A 17,803-nucleotide genomic window follows, 5' to 3' on the forward strand; every position below is an offset into this window, starting at 1 on the left:
AAAAAAGAAACCATACAAGTTTGTAGCAAGATGAGGGTAAGTAAATGATAACAACATTTTCATTTTTGTATGAACTATATATGAACTATATCTTTAAACATTCTCACAACTGAGAAAACCAGGTGGTTTATTACAAATGAAAAGTGATACAAAATCATATAAAACACAGGATATCAGATGCAGGTAAAGCAAAGCACATTACACACTTTTTACACCAAAATTAAGCAAAGATGTATTTTAATATACATATTGCTGCACAATTTACAGTTAGGGATCAATTTATCCATCTTCTAACTTGGAATATAGTCCAGTGGACTCTGTAGGAAAGGAATTGTCTTCAGAGGACAATTGATTTCCTGCATTGACTCACTGCACATGTAATTTAAGGATGCTTTGACCTCCGTGGACCTGTCACATGTTAAAGAATGAAGGTTTATGGGTTGTTTTAGTGGTGTAACAGGGCATTCAGGTGTCACAGTGACATGATCTTGCTCAGGAACCCTGGAGAACTGCCACAGTTGTGTGTCTTCATGCTGGCGGTGTGTCTTCATGTGGGCATTTCGACTTTTCACCTTCAAAAACACCCTGTGGGATGAAGCAATCGTGAATCAGACCACAACCACTGTGATTCATAACTGTATGAAGATGTTTCTGTGTTTGACTCAGTACGTGACTTACTTTCCACACTCTGTGCAGGGAAAGATGACGGCTGAATCAGTGTCTCCACTGGTGGTGCTGTTGGAGGGAGAACTTCTCACAGAAGACGAACCCAAAGGAAGGGTCAGCGTGGACGCTCTGTTTTCGGCTGGAGAGCTACAGAGCAGCCGGAGATTATTCTGGGTCCATGTTTCTTCATTCATCTGCTGTGAGAAACATGGTCATTTTACCCAGAAACAAATGTTCTGTAATTACTTACCAGTTCGTTACATACTCATAAGTTGCAAAATGGCAAAGTAAACACCATAAATCTACCATCTATGCATCTCATGCACTATATTCCATGTCTTCTGAGGTCTTATGATAGCTTGGCCTGAGTAACAGACTAATATTGTAATTTGTATACATTTTTTTTTTTTTTTTAGAGCTTGACTCTTGAAATCATTGTATGAAAAAGTACACTTTAGAATACCTTTAAAAATAGTACTTATTACAGAAATAATATATTTAAAAAAAGCTAAATTTGAGTGTGAACTGATTGTAATGTTTAGACACTTAATTGCATGGTTTTTTTTGTAATTACAGTAAATTAACATGCATTATAGGTAAAATGGTAATTAGTGCAAGAGTTGAATAGTGTTTTTGACCCACTTACGAACAACTTTATTTGTTATTCTTATAATTAGATAAATTGTCTTTGATGCATGGTTTAATGTAAATACTGTGTAAATACTGACAAAATTTATAGTAAAGTAAATATATATTTTAAAGTAATTTCTATTGAAATTATATTTGCAGTAAACATATTTGTAATGATAAAATTGCAATTAAAATGTATTAAATTTAAATGTAATATTAAATAACACACTAGAGTTAAAATCATAATCAAGTGACAAAATATTAAAACACATTAATTTGAAATGTACTTTAAGTTTAACTGTTCATTTGACATTATTATAAAGTGCACACCTTTAAGTGTACTTAAGAAACAGTGTGTTAAGAAACAGTTATGAAAGTACACTTAAGTGGCCTTTTATTTCATTTATATTATCTGCAAGTATAGTTTTTTATAAGTACACTATAAGTGTAAATCCACTGTATGATAGAATCTTTAAAAAATCTTCTTTTGTGCTCCACAGAAAAGCATATGGATTTGAAACAGCTTGAAGGTGAATAAATAATAACAAAAGAAAAAAATGACAAAATATAATTTTGGATTAAATTATTGAAAAATCATTTTATGTAGGAACTAAGAGAATAAAAAATAAAATTAAATGTAATCCTAAAACTGAATATCAACTATTGCACATAGTCTTCTTCATTCTTAGTAACGTCACTATATATATATATATATATATATATATATATATATATATATATATATATATATATATATACACACACAGTACATAAGTGGTGTAATGGTACAAAAATAAATGATGTTTCGGTGCATAATTCTGTTTTTAGTTTATGGTTTGGTACAGTATAGGAACAGTAGGGGGACAAAACTAAAATCATAAAATTATATTAATGTAATTAATAATATGCTTTTTCAAATATTAAACAGTGGATTACTGAACAAATGGCTCTTTCTTTAAATACATTTTATTAAAAGTAATATTTAATTAGGGATAAAAATCTACTCTGGATTCTGCTCTAAACCATAGGCAGACCTTTACATTACAGTAAGGTTACAATTAACAACAGAGCCAAAATGTAAATTTAATTACTACTTATTTTTATTTAATAATCAACACTCAAAAAAAAAAAAAAATTGATGACTTCCTGAGGTTAATGAAATGCTGTGTGACATTTTGTTTACAAGCTGTTTTACTGACTTCTTTCTGTAGTCAAAACACTGTTTGAGCGAATACGTGCGGAAAGAGATGTTCATTCATGTTTATTTCACATTGAAACTAGTAGAAAAGAGGAAGAGATGATCGCACTGCCGTTTGAACTGAGGAGTTTATACAGCGATCGGTCGTGCCACATCAAAGAGAGCTAAAACCTCATTTATTGTTTGAATTTCCTAAAAAAAGGACATATTTTGAAATGAGACTCAAAAGTAACAATATACAAAACTGTAAGTTTCCAATGAAGGTCCACTCATGCAGTGGTTAATTAAACTAACACAGTAATTGTTTAGTACACATGAATACCGAACCGAAAAGACCAGTACTGAAAAGTTTCACTACGAATATGGTTACACCCCAAATATATAACAACATAACATTGCGTTTGACCGAATGCAGATGCAGTATACAGCCTTTTTGAGAGAAAAGGTGTGAGTGTACTAGTAAATGACAGGAAGTGGAGAAAGCATAGAGGTTTCAGTATATACACCAGCTCACAGATACTCACTGAGTTTGACACTTCACAGGCGAACACGGCGCTTGGGTTTTCTGATATTTCAGTCTCCCTGGTTCTGCTGTCAGCTTCTTTGTTCGGTTCTGTGGTGTTGTTTATCGCCCAGTCTCCCTAATTGATGAAATATATAGGCTGTGCATTAAAAATATTTGAAAGTCACAATATAGTGTATGTGCACATCTAAATCACCCATCAATTCAGCTTTAAGGTGTCTTAATTGTGTCAATACTGGTGGGCGAAAGCAGAGGCATGAGATTCAGAGAAATTCAGATATAACTGGATCTCACCCGCGGGTCTTGAACGGGTGCAGACAGAGCGGTGCTGACTCTCGTACCCAAACGCAAACGCTTTTTCCATGTGTAATAGTACTCAACACACTGAGAAACTGACTTTGTCTTGACCTAAATAATAAAAGAACACATTCTCACAGTCACCAAACCACAGGGTCACAAATGAGTGCTAATGTATTCACGGAAAGCATACGATTCTATTTATACAGGGGTTCTGCAGGTCTTTAAAAGGTCTTAATTCACTCTTACAAAAACTAAGGCCATAAAAAGAGCAAAAATGCATCACTCAAATACAACTGAGAAAAAAAATCTTCCTCAGGTTTCCTTGACAAATATCTAAAGCTCCATACATCTAGATGCATTTACTTGAAATGCAAATTAAACTTAGTGTTTCTGAAATTTTTAACTTGAATTAAGCTGATTTTTCTGAGCCCACTGGCAGATTTTTGGTCATCAACTCACTTTAATTTGACCAGTTTCTCAGAAAACATGCTTCTCAAGTAAATGTATCTTGATTTTAGAATCTTTAGATTTGTGCACTGAAAAACAAGACAAAAATACTGATGAAGAACAACACTTTTTTTTTGTGTTGTGTTATCGGTAAAAGTTATTTCCAGTGCATTAACAAACTTGTGCATTAAGACTTAAGGTATTTCTTTATAAAATGAATGAAAAGTAATAGAAATCTGTTTTGAAGTGTTGCTAAAAAAATACATTTACATTTAGAGAACATATTGGCACATTGTGTTCCGTTCAATGTATTCCTTAAATTTTCTCTCCTTGTTCTTGAAAGACTTAAACGTACAGTGCATTCATGAAACCTGCACAACCCCTTTAATATTAATTGACCACATATACCATTTTCTGGACAAAATAGAAGTCCTTGTTATGAATTAAAAGTGCTTTGTTCAGTTGCCGTTTTTCCTGAAGCGTCCATCTGTCTGATCCTGGTTGATAAGAAGAGAAGAAGAAATGCTGTAATGTGGTTCATTCAGTATTTGAAGTATTTAGGGCCAGATTTACTAAACGGGGTAGATTAGTAAACACAAAAAAATCGCAGTTTGGAGTGGAAAGTTCTGCGGATGATCTAATGACATTGCATAGATTAAAGGACACAGATGCAGTCAGATCATGTTCATAATGACCAGCGCAATCTACCAAGAGCAGTGCAAATTACCATCTGGTTTAAGACAATTTTGGGTGGGCAAAATGGCACCAATACCAGTAAACTGACTAGCACAAACCTCAGTAAATCATGTTGCATGATTCATTTAGGTACTCTCCTCCCTCCTCTCCTAAATTTGGTGTCTGAAAGGGTAACTCCTACAAATGCATATGCAATAAGGTCAGCCACAAAAATGACTGTTCAGTGCTAATCTTTCACTGCGCTTCTTCAGTAAATTCTGACAATAGTCAGGTTTGCGCTGGTGCAAGCTGTTAGTAAATATGGCCCTTGGTTTATATTCTTCTATATATAATTTAATACTTCCCCAGGAAGGAATACTTAACATATGAGAATACCACAGTAGAGAAATAAAAATAGTCTTACACACCTGCGTAATGATAGTCTGTTTTGGGGCTTGATGTGTTTCTCAGCGTTGTAGGGAGGAGAAGCTTTTCAAGGGTTTTCTGGAACATGATAGTTATTTTAATGCTTTCTAGAGAACTAGGGTTACCGGTAATAAGAAAAATACTAACCATAATATCTCCTCTGCACTCAAAAAGACAGTGGAGGACATATTCTGTGTTTGCTCCGCCGCCTGGCAGCACACTAGAGCATGCCATTTTCAGAAGATTGTCCACTAAAAAGGGGAAGAAGTCAACAGTAGTCAGATAATGGTGTTTATTTTTCATTAATGTGCGCAAAAAATTAATTACCCATCTGTTTGGTTAGCCTGCACTGAAAACAATTGTTGTTGAAACAATTTTGTCTGAGAAATATGAAAATAAATTTCACCCAGAAGAAAATCTGCAAGTAACACATTGAATAAAACGTGAAATTTTGAAACTTTTTTTTTTTTTTTTTGCAAAATGTACTCTAAAAACAACAACAAACAAAACAACATTTCCAGTGTAGTTAAATGAATTACTTGTCTGAAGAATGATTTTCGAATGTTTTGCTTTGCATCATGCCTATTGTAAAATCACCCCACGTCTAATAGTTGCTGCACTTAACTCAATGTGATTTTGGTGAAATTGTTATTTTAATTACCTTTCTGCTGGTTATCATCAGTATCCAGGTCTTTGTTGGGCAACCACAGAAGAACAGCATTATGGGTATCTTCCTCTGTGAGGGTTTGACTCTTAATGTCTGGGATCTTTGCTTGAAATTCCTCGCCAATGTTAATCCGACTATAAAGAGCATGTAAAATACAGTTGTTGATTATTAATTAATTTTATATTTAAACATTATTCATTGTTTAATAAACCAAGTAAGCAACATTAATCCGTCTACAAAGAACACAAAATGTAGTTATTGATTATTAATTAAATTTATAGTCAAACATTGTTTAATTATTTAATAAATAAAGTAAGCAATTGATAGTAAAATGATTTGCAGTAACAGATTGTTTTGCTGGTTGATCTTAAAGGTGAAGAGTGTAATATTTTGATCTTGAAACACTTTAATGAAAATGAAACCTCAGATCATGTGGTTATATTGAGGGAAAATAGATTGAATAAACTAACTTTAAAAAAAATTAATGGGAGGGGAAAGTGTATTTCAATGCTTTTTCATTCGCTGTAAAACCGTTTGCTTTCTCCTATGAATAAATAAATAAATAAATAATTGGTTAAAGTTTTTTGGGAACGCAACATTTTTCAAGCAAATGCAAACTTTCTCGGGAGAATACAAAAGTTTTGCGAGTAACAAAAAAAACCTTCAAAATAATTTTTTTTATTTTATTTCATTTAATTTTTTTTTTTCAATATGATAGAGACTTGAGAAGGGACTTTTTTGACTTTGGCCAATAAACAACTACCTAGCAACACCATACAAACTGCATAGCACCCTGGCAACAACCCACAACACCACAACCCTGCAAAAAAATACAACACCTAGTCTAATTTGTTTTTGCTACTGACATTGAATTTACACACAAAGCTTTAATTAAGAAACATTTAAATGCTTACGCTGTTACATTAATCGCTCTCTCTCTTGAAGTCTCACCACATTCAGCCATATCACCTGTTGGATAATGCATATTACAATGAGAAAAAAATACATCTACTGTAACAATGCATCTAAAGTAAAAAAGACTCTTTAATCATCACTATTTAAGTCTTTAGATAGCATGCCAGTACATCTGACTGCATTAAAGGGATAGTTCACCCAAAAATGAAAGTTCTGTCATCATTTACTCACCCTCATGTTGCATGAGTTGCTTTCTCATGTACATAAAAGAAGATATTTTGAAGAAAAAGAGCAACTCATAAAGATTTGGAACAACATGAGGGTGAATAAATAAAGACAGAGCTTTCATTTTTGTGTGAACTATCCCTTTAAGTGAGCTCTGTCTGCAGCAGACTTGATAAAGATGCTCTTGCCTTTTCCATTGATAGAGCTGAAGAGGCCTGATCCCAGACGTACAGGGTTGAGCATAGGTGGAGGGGTGTAGTGCGTGTCGTTCCCAATGCTGCTCGCCGTCCTGAGCTGACTGTGGAAGAGTGTGGCACCTCTGGACTCCTGACTGGTGCTGGCCGGAGGAATCATCAGTGGGACCAGACAGCGACGGTACCGCTTTTTCACCACTTTTGGTGCACATTCTCCATCCGAGACAGATCTCTTTATCTAGAATGTGTTATGTGGGGTGTAAGGTTCAGATTTATTCATGTACGTCCATTCCACATCATTTAAAGGATAGTTCACTCAAAAATTAAACCTGAAAACAACTCTTAATTTCTTCTGAAAGGCTGAATGGCTTCCATCAACAGTTTGGTTACCAACATTCTTCGAAATATTTTATTTTGTGTTCAACAGAAGAAACAAACTCACACAGATTTGGAAATTTTTCATCTTTGGGTCAACTATCCCTTTGAGAAGCACAAACATAATTTCTAATCATAATGTATACATTTTAAAATTAAGATATTTTGACGTGGCCAAATTAGATAGATCCAGAGATATTCCACGAAGGTTAAACAGAACAATAGCAGATTTTAGCATGCTAAGTGAGAAGTGTGTTCAAATTATTCACCACAATAGTAACCCACTGTAATTGAAACATTTATAAATACTAACATAATTGAACTTTAAACACTAATAATTCTATCCTGTTTCTCATCTTGCGCAAACACACACACACTCAGAAAATACTTAATTTCAGCATTTTTACTCTCCCCATTACATCCCTTTCAAAATGTGCACTTTCAGTTGTCAAAATCAAAAATCATTACTGAATTTTTGTTTTGTTTACATGCACATGATTACATTAACTGATAGCAAATAAATACATTTTATTTTTAAATGGAATATAGCAGTGTTATTTGTAAATTATTTATCAAAAAGGCGACATAAGGATCAAGTTTACATTTAAAAGCAATTTTGAGCATCAGTAAAATTCTCAGAATGCTGAAGTGATGTTTCAGATCTTCATGTTAAAGCTTTTAATTTTCTAAAGCGCTGTTAAAAATAACTACATGAATGCCAGAAACTCACACAGGAAGGGTGGTTTCGTACAGACGGGAGGGGTGACCGTGCACCAGTCTTAATTAAACCATTTTGTTCATCATCTTTCTGGTGGCACAGAAGGCTGAGCATGAGTTTGGTTGGGGTCTGGTAGTCCTTGACAGGTACTGACACAGGTAAGATGATGGGGTTGCTTTGAGCAGCTTCAGACGGATGAATGTGTCCGTCTCTCTGTTAAAACAAAGAAAGAAATATGAAGCAAGGGGGAAATTCAGCATACAGTAAAATAAAAATAAAAATACCTCACTGATGGTCAAAATGATGGTTCGTACCATTTTGAGGGATGTGTGGTGTGTCCGCAGTCCTCCATGTGAGCGCATGTGACCGTTCAGAGCCGGGAGACTTTTGAACTCCCTGTTACAAACGGTGCATCTCATCTTTGCATGAGATCCATCCTCCCTCAAAAACCCAGGTTCTGCTCTACAGAAATCCAAATCCACATACTATATTAAATATAAATAATATGAGTGCAGCATTGAAGTTTTTGGTCCTTGCCAGAGTTATCTTTTTTTTGTTTTGTTTTTTTGCACACTAGGGGACTAAAGATATCATGTACAAAACTGAAAAACAATTGGGGTACAACAATAATAATAATTAAAAAAAATACTAAGCCTTAAGTAACACTAGTAAAATTTTGACTAATAACAATTGAATAACAAAACCTCAGGTTTCATAATTCTCAATATCACCAGAGTACAAATTAATAACTCTGAATAATCAATTTATTGTAAATGATAATTAATTACTTTAAGTAGATCCAACCTTAACAAGTCCTTGTGTTGTTATATCCAACTTTCAGTCAAATATTTTTACTATACAATTAATTGTAACACCCAGTTCTTTTTATAAAGTAGGATCTGTATGCATGTCAAACTTTTTTTGAATACATATTGTATACTCGCATGGGGCTAAACATCTAACTCATCAAGAAACATCTAAAGACTCATCTTTTTCGCTAGCACTTAACCAACTAGTACTAGCACTTTTCCTTCTTTTCTTGTCTTTTCATTTATATATATATATATATATATAAAAAAAATAAAATAAATACCAGGCTATGCGTTCTGTACTAGACTAAATGAGACTTGTCATGTCACTTGTATACTGTTGTTGTTCTCTTGTTGACCTGACTGCTTCTATTGTTCTCATTTGTAAGTCGCTTTTGGATAAAAGCATCTGCTAAATGAATAAATGTAAACATTCTATATAGCAAATATCATCTGCTTGATTGTTTATAATCATTGAAAAATGTGAACTTTATTATCGACCATAACTAGTTTGCTAAATGTGATTAGAAGGCATGAATATACTGGTGTTATAAACAATAGCATTACAATTTTCTGTAAAGCTGCTTTGAAATATGTATTTAGAACATACTCTATACAAATACATTCGATTAAATGGATAGAAGTAAGGTTAGAGTCAAACCTGAAATGAGGTGAAATGGCCTCATCTTGAATATCTGGTGAAGGAGCCTGCAAGGTATTTATGAGAAAGGCTTAACATAAATGGAAATGACTCTAAAATGAACTAATAATATAAAAAGTACAGTACCTGTGACCACTGAGGTGCATATGCGGTGTGAAAATTTTCCCCCTTCAGAGTCATCTGTGGAAGAGTTTTACAGACCCCTGAGCTCCTGTTTTGGCAAAGCGGGCTGCAGAGGTCTCCAATTCGGTGAGGGAAGATAAAAGCAGATTGGTCTTCTTTGGGACTCGAGAACACGGGTGTGTTGGGTGAAGAGTGACGAGCATCGCTAAACATGTTGTTTTGTTTTGAAGGGATTGATTGCACGTTATCTTGCATGAGGTAAGGATTGCCGGGTTGGGAAAGCGAACGAAGATGCTGTTGGTCTTGGTAATGGAAGATCTGCTGCTCCGGGATTTTGAAATCTTGACGGGGGTCGTATGTTGGCGATTGAGCAGATTCTTGAGACTCCAGGTGAGTTTTATGTGCAAACATCCCTCTTTGTTGTTGATTCAAGGCCATCGGATATGGCATTGGGTGGCTTTGATAGCCATGCCAAGAGCTCTGTGGTTTTTGGAGGCTCCTGTTTACCTGCTCCATGCTGTTTAATTTCTGTTTGTGTTGCTGGTATCCATAGTGAAACTGTTGCTGGTTTTGGTAAAGGCTGTGCAATGAGTTTTGGCTTTCTGATGGATGGAAGCCGGTCTGATCGCATTGACCTTGAATGACCATTTGGTTAAAAACTGGCGACTCCAAAGGTTGCCTGTCTGATCCATCTGGGAGACTTTGAGGCATGTGCAAAAGCCCAGAAATGTGATTTTCTAAATGCTTATCATCTGTCCTGTTACTATCATCAAAAAGAAGTTGCATGTTTTTCGTAGAGAAGGCCTTTGAGAATGAGTCCAACCTTTGGGGATGAGAAGCACTGCCATTGTCTTTGCAAGTCAGTGATGAGTTGTTTTGAGACGTGATGTTAAACGGGTAGATTCGAGAGGTTTCGGGTAGATCTTCAAGAGAAGAAGATCCCCATGATGATGTCCTTCCAAACTGATTATATTCCCAAGTCCCGCCGCTGTTTGGCATCTCGAGCATCGGAGAAAGTTCATGTCCTGGAGTGCCAGGAGATGTTAGCTGCTCGTGGTTGAGTCGAGGAGACACTGGAGATGACTGGATCGAGCTCACGTTTGGTACACCAAAGTGAGGTGCACCCAATGAGCTTGGGCTGTGCTGGAACAAATAGGTCCCATTGGCGTGGTTGGTGAACTGATTCGTCTCGTACAGGTTTTCTGTCATCTTTAGAGAGATTAAAGTGCCACTTCCGTACCGTTAAACTAATGGTTTGAGGGCACGTGAACACATGCTGGTTTCAATGTAACTATGAAAGACATCAAATGTTTCTCATCATTCGTTCATTGCACAGACTCTCAAGTTGTTGTCTTCTCACATTCAGCTCTCAGCAGATTTCAATAATTGTTTTTTTCCTATAAAACAAGACAGAGCATGTTGTTATATTTGCTAAAAATGGCAAAGACAAACATTTTAAGAATAACCTGCATTTATTTATGCACAAGATGCTGCCATTCAAATGTTGCAAGGATGCATTAAATTAAATGCAATTGGCAGCAAATACATTTATAACGTTACTGAAGCTTTCTATTACAAATACATGCTTCTGTTGAACTTTCTATTCCTCCTAAAAACATATCACCATTCCCACAGAAATATTTAGCAGCATGGCTATTTAAATCATTGATAATAAATATAAATAAACAACCTTTTTCAAAACGGATAATAATTAGAAATGCATATTAGAATGATTTCTGAAAGATCATGTGGCACTGAAGACTGAAGTAATGATGCTGAAAATTCAACTGCGCATCACAGAAATAAATTAAATTTTAAAATCCATTCAAATAAAAAACAGACATGTTAAGTGCTAATAAGTTTTCTAAATATTATTGGTTTTACTGTATTTTTAATCACACAAGGTTTGGTGAGCATAAGAGATTTCGTTCAAAACGTCTTCCTAACCCCAAACTTTTAAATGATAGTGTTTCATGTTAAAAAATAAAATAGGTTGTTCACAGTTTATTTGCACTTGTCAGGGCCTAGATCGTGTCTAAGATTAATTTGTCCATTTTTCAAACAGAAAGGAATCTGTCTTTAGCAAACTAATAATATCTTATTTTTTCCACCCACAGCAGATACAGTAAATTCACACCATGACTCAGTCTGAAGCTTCCTCTCACATCTCGAATATGAAGTTCAGACGCCATCTTATCACTTCCTGTCACATGGTCTGCTTAGAACGGAGTTTGATCTGTATCTAAGCTCTTTGAAAGATGCTGCTGTCCTAAAAATCTTTTTCTTTTTCATGCAGAAACATGTTCACATAAATCCAGCGCATGTTGAATTTAATATATCTCAAATCAAAACTATGATGATTAAACGCATTAAAAATGTACTTGCAAAAACTTTGACGTTTCTGAGGTTTGTTTTACAAAACAATATGCACAAATGTGTAGAATAACCCATGCATGTACTTTTACCCATGTGTGCTTTAGAAAGGCCAGGTGTTGAGTGTGTTGTTTGAAGAAAGTCTGCAGGCAGATCATTGGTTCAATTCTCTGAATCAGATTAACACAGCACCTCAGTGTCAAAGGCTCAAGTGCGCTTTGCGGTTTCTAAAGTTTCCATCTTCACTTTAGTCTGTTTGCTGAGTGTGTGAAGTCGTCAGACTCTGACCAGTGAGTGGAACAAGGCAACTGTTAGACCTTTAGAAATAAACTTAAAAGCAATGCATGTGTAGCAACAAACACAACTGAAAGATCTGTAGTCTCTTGAAAAAAGACTCTACTGAGGCACAACATCAACTCATCTGTTTAAAAAAAAAAAAAAAAGACGAATCTGTTAATTAACCTTTGAGTTTGTGCCAATTGCATTTACGTTTGTTCATTTAGCAGAGGCTTTTATCCATAGTGACTTACAAATGAGGAAAATGACTTCTGCTCACTTTTTTTTTTTTAATTGGTGTAACACATTCAACCTGATTGCATAAAGGTGTCAAATATGAGGTTGTTGCTTTTTTGGATTCAGTAATGGAACATTATCTAATGTTTACTGTGGCACAGTTACAGTAGTTACATCTGTTGATTTACTAATTAGTCTTTAGTTTTAAATCCAGTTGGAACTTGTTTTCTGTCAAATTGTTGCAGTGGAATGTTGGAATTTATCACGATGTTGACAATTCTAAAACGGTATCAAATTCAAATAGCTCAAAAGTGACAGTTTTTGTTACCTTAGGTTTCACATGAAATTATCAATGTCTTTTTTTCATTTATCCTGACATCTGCATCTTTATTTAATAGAATCAAATACTTATGAACTGCACAACATTTCTAATTAGACATTTTCATGTTGTAATAATGAAATTTACAATGCGTCAACACTTGTGCGCGCCCAGGCTCAAAAAGAGATGACATAAATAATGTTTTTATGCCAGATATGAGTGTTATTTGTTCATTTCAACATTAGTTGAGTAACGCGTTGAGTTGCATCTCAAAGGCTTCATTTGCGAGCTCTGAACTTTATCCACTCTTGAGGTAAACCCAGCTTACCTAGTTCTCATAACAGTACAGTTGGCTATTAAAAACATGTCATGTGTCTTTTCAGTAACAACCACTTTTAGAAACTGCAGCTTGCATATATGGCTCAACAGAGACTTGTTACCATGTCAGTCTGCGCAATGGTTGAGTTCTTAAAACCATATCTGTACATATAACGCAATCAAAGCTTGCAACACCAATCCGCAACCCCACTGAGGTCAATGCATGCAAGATCATATGGACTGACAGTATTACTTTATTATCCAGTTTGTTATCTGTTTTTAAAATGGTCTTGACATTTTTAGAAGATGCACATTTTGCATGTATTTTAGTTATTAAAAAGTATGATAAAGATAAATACTAATGCTTACCTTCCTCGTTTCTTTATGTCCGTAATACACTTTTTTAGTTAAAGCCGCTCTCTCAAACTGACCCATCAAGATGCTGTGAATGCTATATAAGACGCTCTGAGTATCATAAAAAACATAGAGCAGCCCAACTGCACCGCAGATAAAAAAACAATAACTCAAAGGCACATCAGAAATAGGAAGTTCAGTTCATACTGCTGACTAAGGAATTATGCCTGTGTCCTCTTAAAGCTACGGCAAGTGTCTAAAGGCCTGAGAGAGTTCAAGGAAGTTCAGGAAATGTCATCTTTCTCTTTAAGCCGAGTGACTTCCGGGGTTTAACCACAAGCTATTTTCTCAACCTGCCATTATTTGTCTCATACATTTATTAAATGTAATCTGAAGGAGGATAAAAAGAGAGTTTTCAGTATTACATTTTGAATGGAAATCTGCCTTAAAATGGTAAGATTCTCTGGTCCCTAGTGGCATTGTTATTATACATTGATATAAATGCAATGTGCATCTTTGAATCTACTAAAATGTAAATTATGGTTGCCTTATTCTTGTTTTAGCATGTATCGTCAGCTTGGCCACAATTCTGCTTTCAGACATGATTAAAAAGGTCATGTTTCTGTGAATGTGTGCTGTGGTGAATGCATACTGGCAGAGATTTGCTACTGTCAACAGTTTCATAGTGAATAATGGTACGATATGATACTCATTGTCACCTTTAAAGCAATAGTTCTCCCAAAAATTTAAATTTTCTGAAATGTACTCAAGCCATCCAAGATGTAGATGAGTTTGTTTCTACATGGGAACAGATTTGGAGAAATTGCATCACTTGCTCACCAGTGGATCCTCTGAAGTGAATGGGTGCCGTCAGAATGAGAGTCCAAACATCTGATAAAAACATCACAATAATCCACAAGTTATCCACACCACTCCAGTCCATCAGTTAATGTCTCGTAAAGTGAAAGGCTGTGTGTTTGTAAGAAACAAATCTATCATTAGATTCATCACTTCCATCTAAAATACAAAATATCCCATCCAAAATATAGCTTTCTGTAGCGAGAAAGTTGCTCCGCCTGAATCAGGAGATAAACATGCACGGAATAAAGCACAGTTTACAAACAAAAACATTTTTAACTGCTCTAAACAAACATGTTGGTGGATTTTGATGTGAGAGTACAACAGTTGATGGACATTTTCAACTGTTTGAAGGTGATTATGGACTCCTTTTTAATTCAGAAGCAGCGGCTTACAATTAAAGCTTATTATGGATAAAAAAAATAGAAATTGGTTTCTTACAAACACACAGCTTTTCGTTTCACAAGACTGATTGACTGGAGTGGTGTGGATTACTTGTGGATTATTGTGATGTTTTTATCAGCTGTTTGGACTCTCATTCTGACGGCACCCATTCACTGCAGAGCATCCATTGATGAGACAGTGAAGGAGTGACACATTTCTCCAAATCTGATGAAGAAACAAAGTCATCGTCTTGGATGGACTGAGGTAGAGTAGATTTTAATTTCATTCTTTTAATTTCTAAGAATTATGTGTGCTTTAAATGTGAATAAATCAATTTATGTATAACCGAATACCAATTTTCTTATGTTTATGATTATTTGTAGTCCGGCTGTTGTCCATAGAACAGAAGACTTGCAGTGCCATTTTACTAATCTCCATATCAAACTAGTAAATTAAAATTATACAATGCATTTAAAGTCTTTAGATAAATACCAGCCACATCCGTTTGTCACTGATCGTAAATATGATGTCAGGGGAATCTTGCATGCACAGTCTTGGTTATATATAGGCGAGAGTCATTTTTGTTATACAGAAAAGTTGTTGCATTAATTAAACAGATACTGACTGCGTGCATGCATGCATGAGAATTTTCTAATATTAATCAGAATTAGGTCATATTATGGTTATGGTTGCAATCTGTAATAAAGTGCAAATGATGTGCATGCAAACATGGTCACTTTTTGATTCACAATTAGCTATAAGTGTCATTAGTTCTTAGCTATTTTCTGTCTTCTCGTGTTTTCTAATGTTTTTAATTATGTTTGAATTAAAAATCAATTTATTGTGCAGCACCAAACTTTTTACCTAAGATTCCAAAAGTAGGCCTCTTTTAATAATAATAATAATAATAATAAAAACTTTTCAAAGTGTTCAACTTAGAAATAATGAAACACTTTTTACTTGCAGTGGGGTTTTCATCATCAGCATTTTATCTGATCATAAAGTTGCACCTGTTAACCGAAAACTTGTGTTTCCATCTGCAGTTAAATGTACAAACTGATGCAGTTTAGTGCAAATTATGAGTTTAAATATAGGAAATAGTCAATCATAACTAATTATATATTAAATAAAAGGAAGAAATTTTCAGAATTTCAGAATACTGAAAAGGTAAGAAGCAAAGTTTATAAAATTATATTTTTTATGAGCCTAAAGGGTATTTATTTCAAGATACTTGCATAATCTGCTTCCCTTTTTGTGCATCATTAAATTTAGCTTTGGAGGTTTACAAAAACTGCCGTAAAAATGAAAAGTACTTGCCTTTTTAGAAAGTGAAAGGAGACGTGATGAAGTTCTATATAAAGTTCATGCTTCATCTTTCAGCTGAATGATCCAGTGATCACATGACACACACACACACACACACACACGCTGCCATCAGCTCTAAAAAGTTTTTTGTTTCTAAATAGCAGTTCAGTTTTCAAGAGCTGAAATCCATATGTAAAGCTTTAATTTGATGAAGAGATCAGTGAACATCAGCAGTGCCCTCTGCTGTAAAACACACTTCCGTATGATCAACATCCTCTAAACACAGTTTCAGTATGACACATTGACACTTTTTCTGATTAAAACCACCAAACTTTAACATAAGAGTTTGTTTGTTTTTACTTAATACAACTTAAGTGATGTTATTGTTGTTATTATTGTTTTCCTTTTTCAGGAAAATAATAATAATAATAGAAGAAATCTATATATTAACATATTAATATATTCATTATATTAATTTCTTCAATTTACATTTCAAACAGTTCTCACATACAACACAAAATGTTGTATTATATTATATTATAAAATATTACTGAATTTTAGGCAATCTATTATTTGTATTATTATTTTGTGTTTTGTGTTTAGAACTGTGCAAAATATGTAAATTTAGGAAATTAATATAAATAACATAATATTAATAATAATGTAGATATTTCTTTCTCACATGTAACTCAATTAAAAATCATTCATGAAAAGTTGCAAGATTTCAGTCAAAGAAACTTTTTCTTCTAAACAGAAGAGATGTTATACCAGGGTTAAGTGTAGATAAGAATTCTTGCCTGGCCACAATTATAATAAAAGATTGAAACCAATTTTTAAGGACAATTATGAAGAAAAAATACCCTGACAATTATAGTAAAATGTTGAAAGCCAACTTTTGAGGACATCCAGAAGAAAAAAAAATCATAAAAAATTATAGTAAAATGTAAAAAAAAAAAAAAAAAAAAAAAAAAAAACAGCTTTTGAAGACATTAATCAGGAAAAAATATCACAAATATAGTAAAATGTTGAAAACCAACTTTTGAAGACATTCATAGGGAAATAGTCATCACAAATATATTAACCTGTTAATTGTCACCCCGTCCCGTATACGGGACGCCTACGTTGACTATACTCTATTACAATCAAATCTAATCTAATCTTGACAAAACTATATATCGTTGGAAAGATCTAAGACTCCCAAATATATATTATACCAATATTTTTTTTTTTTAATTATGTAGGAAAAGTAATAGATTAATTTATGGCAAGAGTGCACCCTCAGAAATCTACATTACAAAAGGAGCTTTGACCTTTGTTTAAAAAAAAAATACCTCGTTGCCTTCACATTTTAGAAAAATGTAGGTTTGTATCATGCACATTCAAGTCTATCTTCAAAAACGTGAGAGACAGTTAACAGGTTAAAGTGTTGAAAGCCATATTTTGAAGACATTAATTGGGAAAGAATATCACAAATATAGTAAAATGTTGAAAATCATCTTTTGAAGACAATCATAAAGAAAAAAATATCCTCACAAATTATAGTAAAATAACTAAAAACAGCTTTTGAGGACATTAATTGTGAAAAAATATCACAAATATAGTAAAATGTTGAAAACCAGCTTTTGAGGGCATTATAAAAAACATTCATTAAAAAAAACGGGAAGTTGTGGCCTAGTGGTTAGACCGTTTGACTCCTAACCCTAAGGTTGTGGATTTAGGTCTCGGGCCGGCAATACCAAGACTGAGGTGCTCTTGAGCAAGGCACTGATCCCCCAACTGCTCCCTGGGTGCCGCAACATAAACGGCTGCCCACTGCTCCAGGTGTGT

The 17,803-nt window shown here is 34.2% G+C and overlaps 1 protein-coding gene across 3 annotated transcripts; it reads right to left on the minus strand.

Moving 5' to 3' along the window:
* Window positions 1-110: 110 nt before the first annotated feature.
* On the minus strand, window positions 111-13,706 carry LOC127933412 (transcriptional-regulating factor 1). 3 transcript variants are annotated; one of them, XM_052530412.1, is made up of 16 exons: window positions 13,445-13,706; window positions 12,018-12,208; window positions 9,556-10,949; window positions 9,430-9,476; window positions 8,274-8,421; window positions 7,972-8,172; window positions 6,861-7,104; window positions 6,447-6,501; window positions 5,527-5,666; window positions 5,013-5,116; window positions 4,868-4,943; window positions 4,173-4,261; window positions 3,312-3,425; window positions 3,019-3,135; window positions 679-863; window positions 111-585 (listed from the first exon to the last, which is right to left on the minus strand). In XM_052530412.1, exons 3-16 carry the CDS (start codon window positions 10,759-10,761, stop codon window positions 291-293), a joined length of 3,021 nt encoding a protein of 1,006 aa, XP_052386372.1. In that variant the 5' UTR covers window positions 10,762-10,949; window positions 12,018-12,208; window positions 13,445-13,706; the 3' UTR covers window positions 111-290. The 3 variants fall into 3 exon arrangements, with proteins under 3 accessions (XP_052386372.1, XP_052386373.1, XP_052386371.1); XM_052530413.1 differs by lacking the exon at window positions 12,018-12,208 and having other exon boundaries at window positions 679-860; XM_052530411.1 differs by lacking the exon at window positions 12,018-12,208.
* Between the last annotated feature and the right edge of the window lie 4,097 nt (window positions 13,707-17,803).

The sequence above is a fragment of the Carassius gibelio genome, chromosome A17, assembly GCF_023724105.1.
Source record: "Carassius gibelio isolate Cgi1373 ecotype wild population from Czech Republic chromosome A17, carGib1.2-hapl.c, whole genome shotgun sequence".
Classification (NCBI taxonomy): Eukaryota; Metazoa; Chordata; class Actinopteri; order Cypriniformes; family Cyprinidae; genus Carassius; species Carassius gibelio.

Excerpts from the sequence above, each read along its gene's own strand:
- LOC127933412 (XM_052530411.1), bottom strand. The coding sequence starts at position 10,761 with ATGACAGAAAACCTGTACGAGACGAATCAGTTCACCAACCACGCCAAT. Across the intron at positions 3,426-4,172 it reads TCTATTTTGTCCAGAAAATG|GTCAAGACAAAGTCAGTTTC; the intron begins GTATATGTGGTC and ends TTTATTATTTAG. Across the intron at positions 864-3,018 it reads CCTGTGAAGTGTCAAACTCA|CAGATGAATGAAGAAACATG; the intron begins GTGAGTATCTGT and ends TGTTTCTCACAG.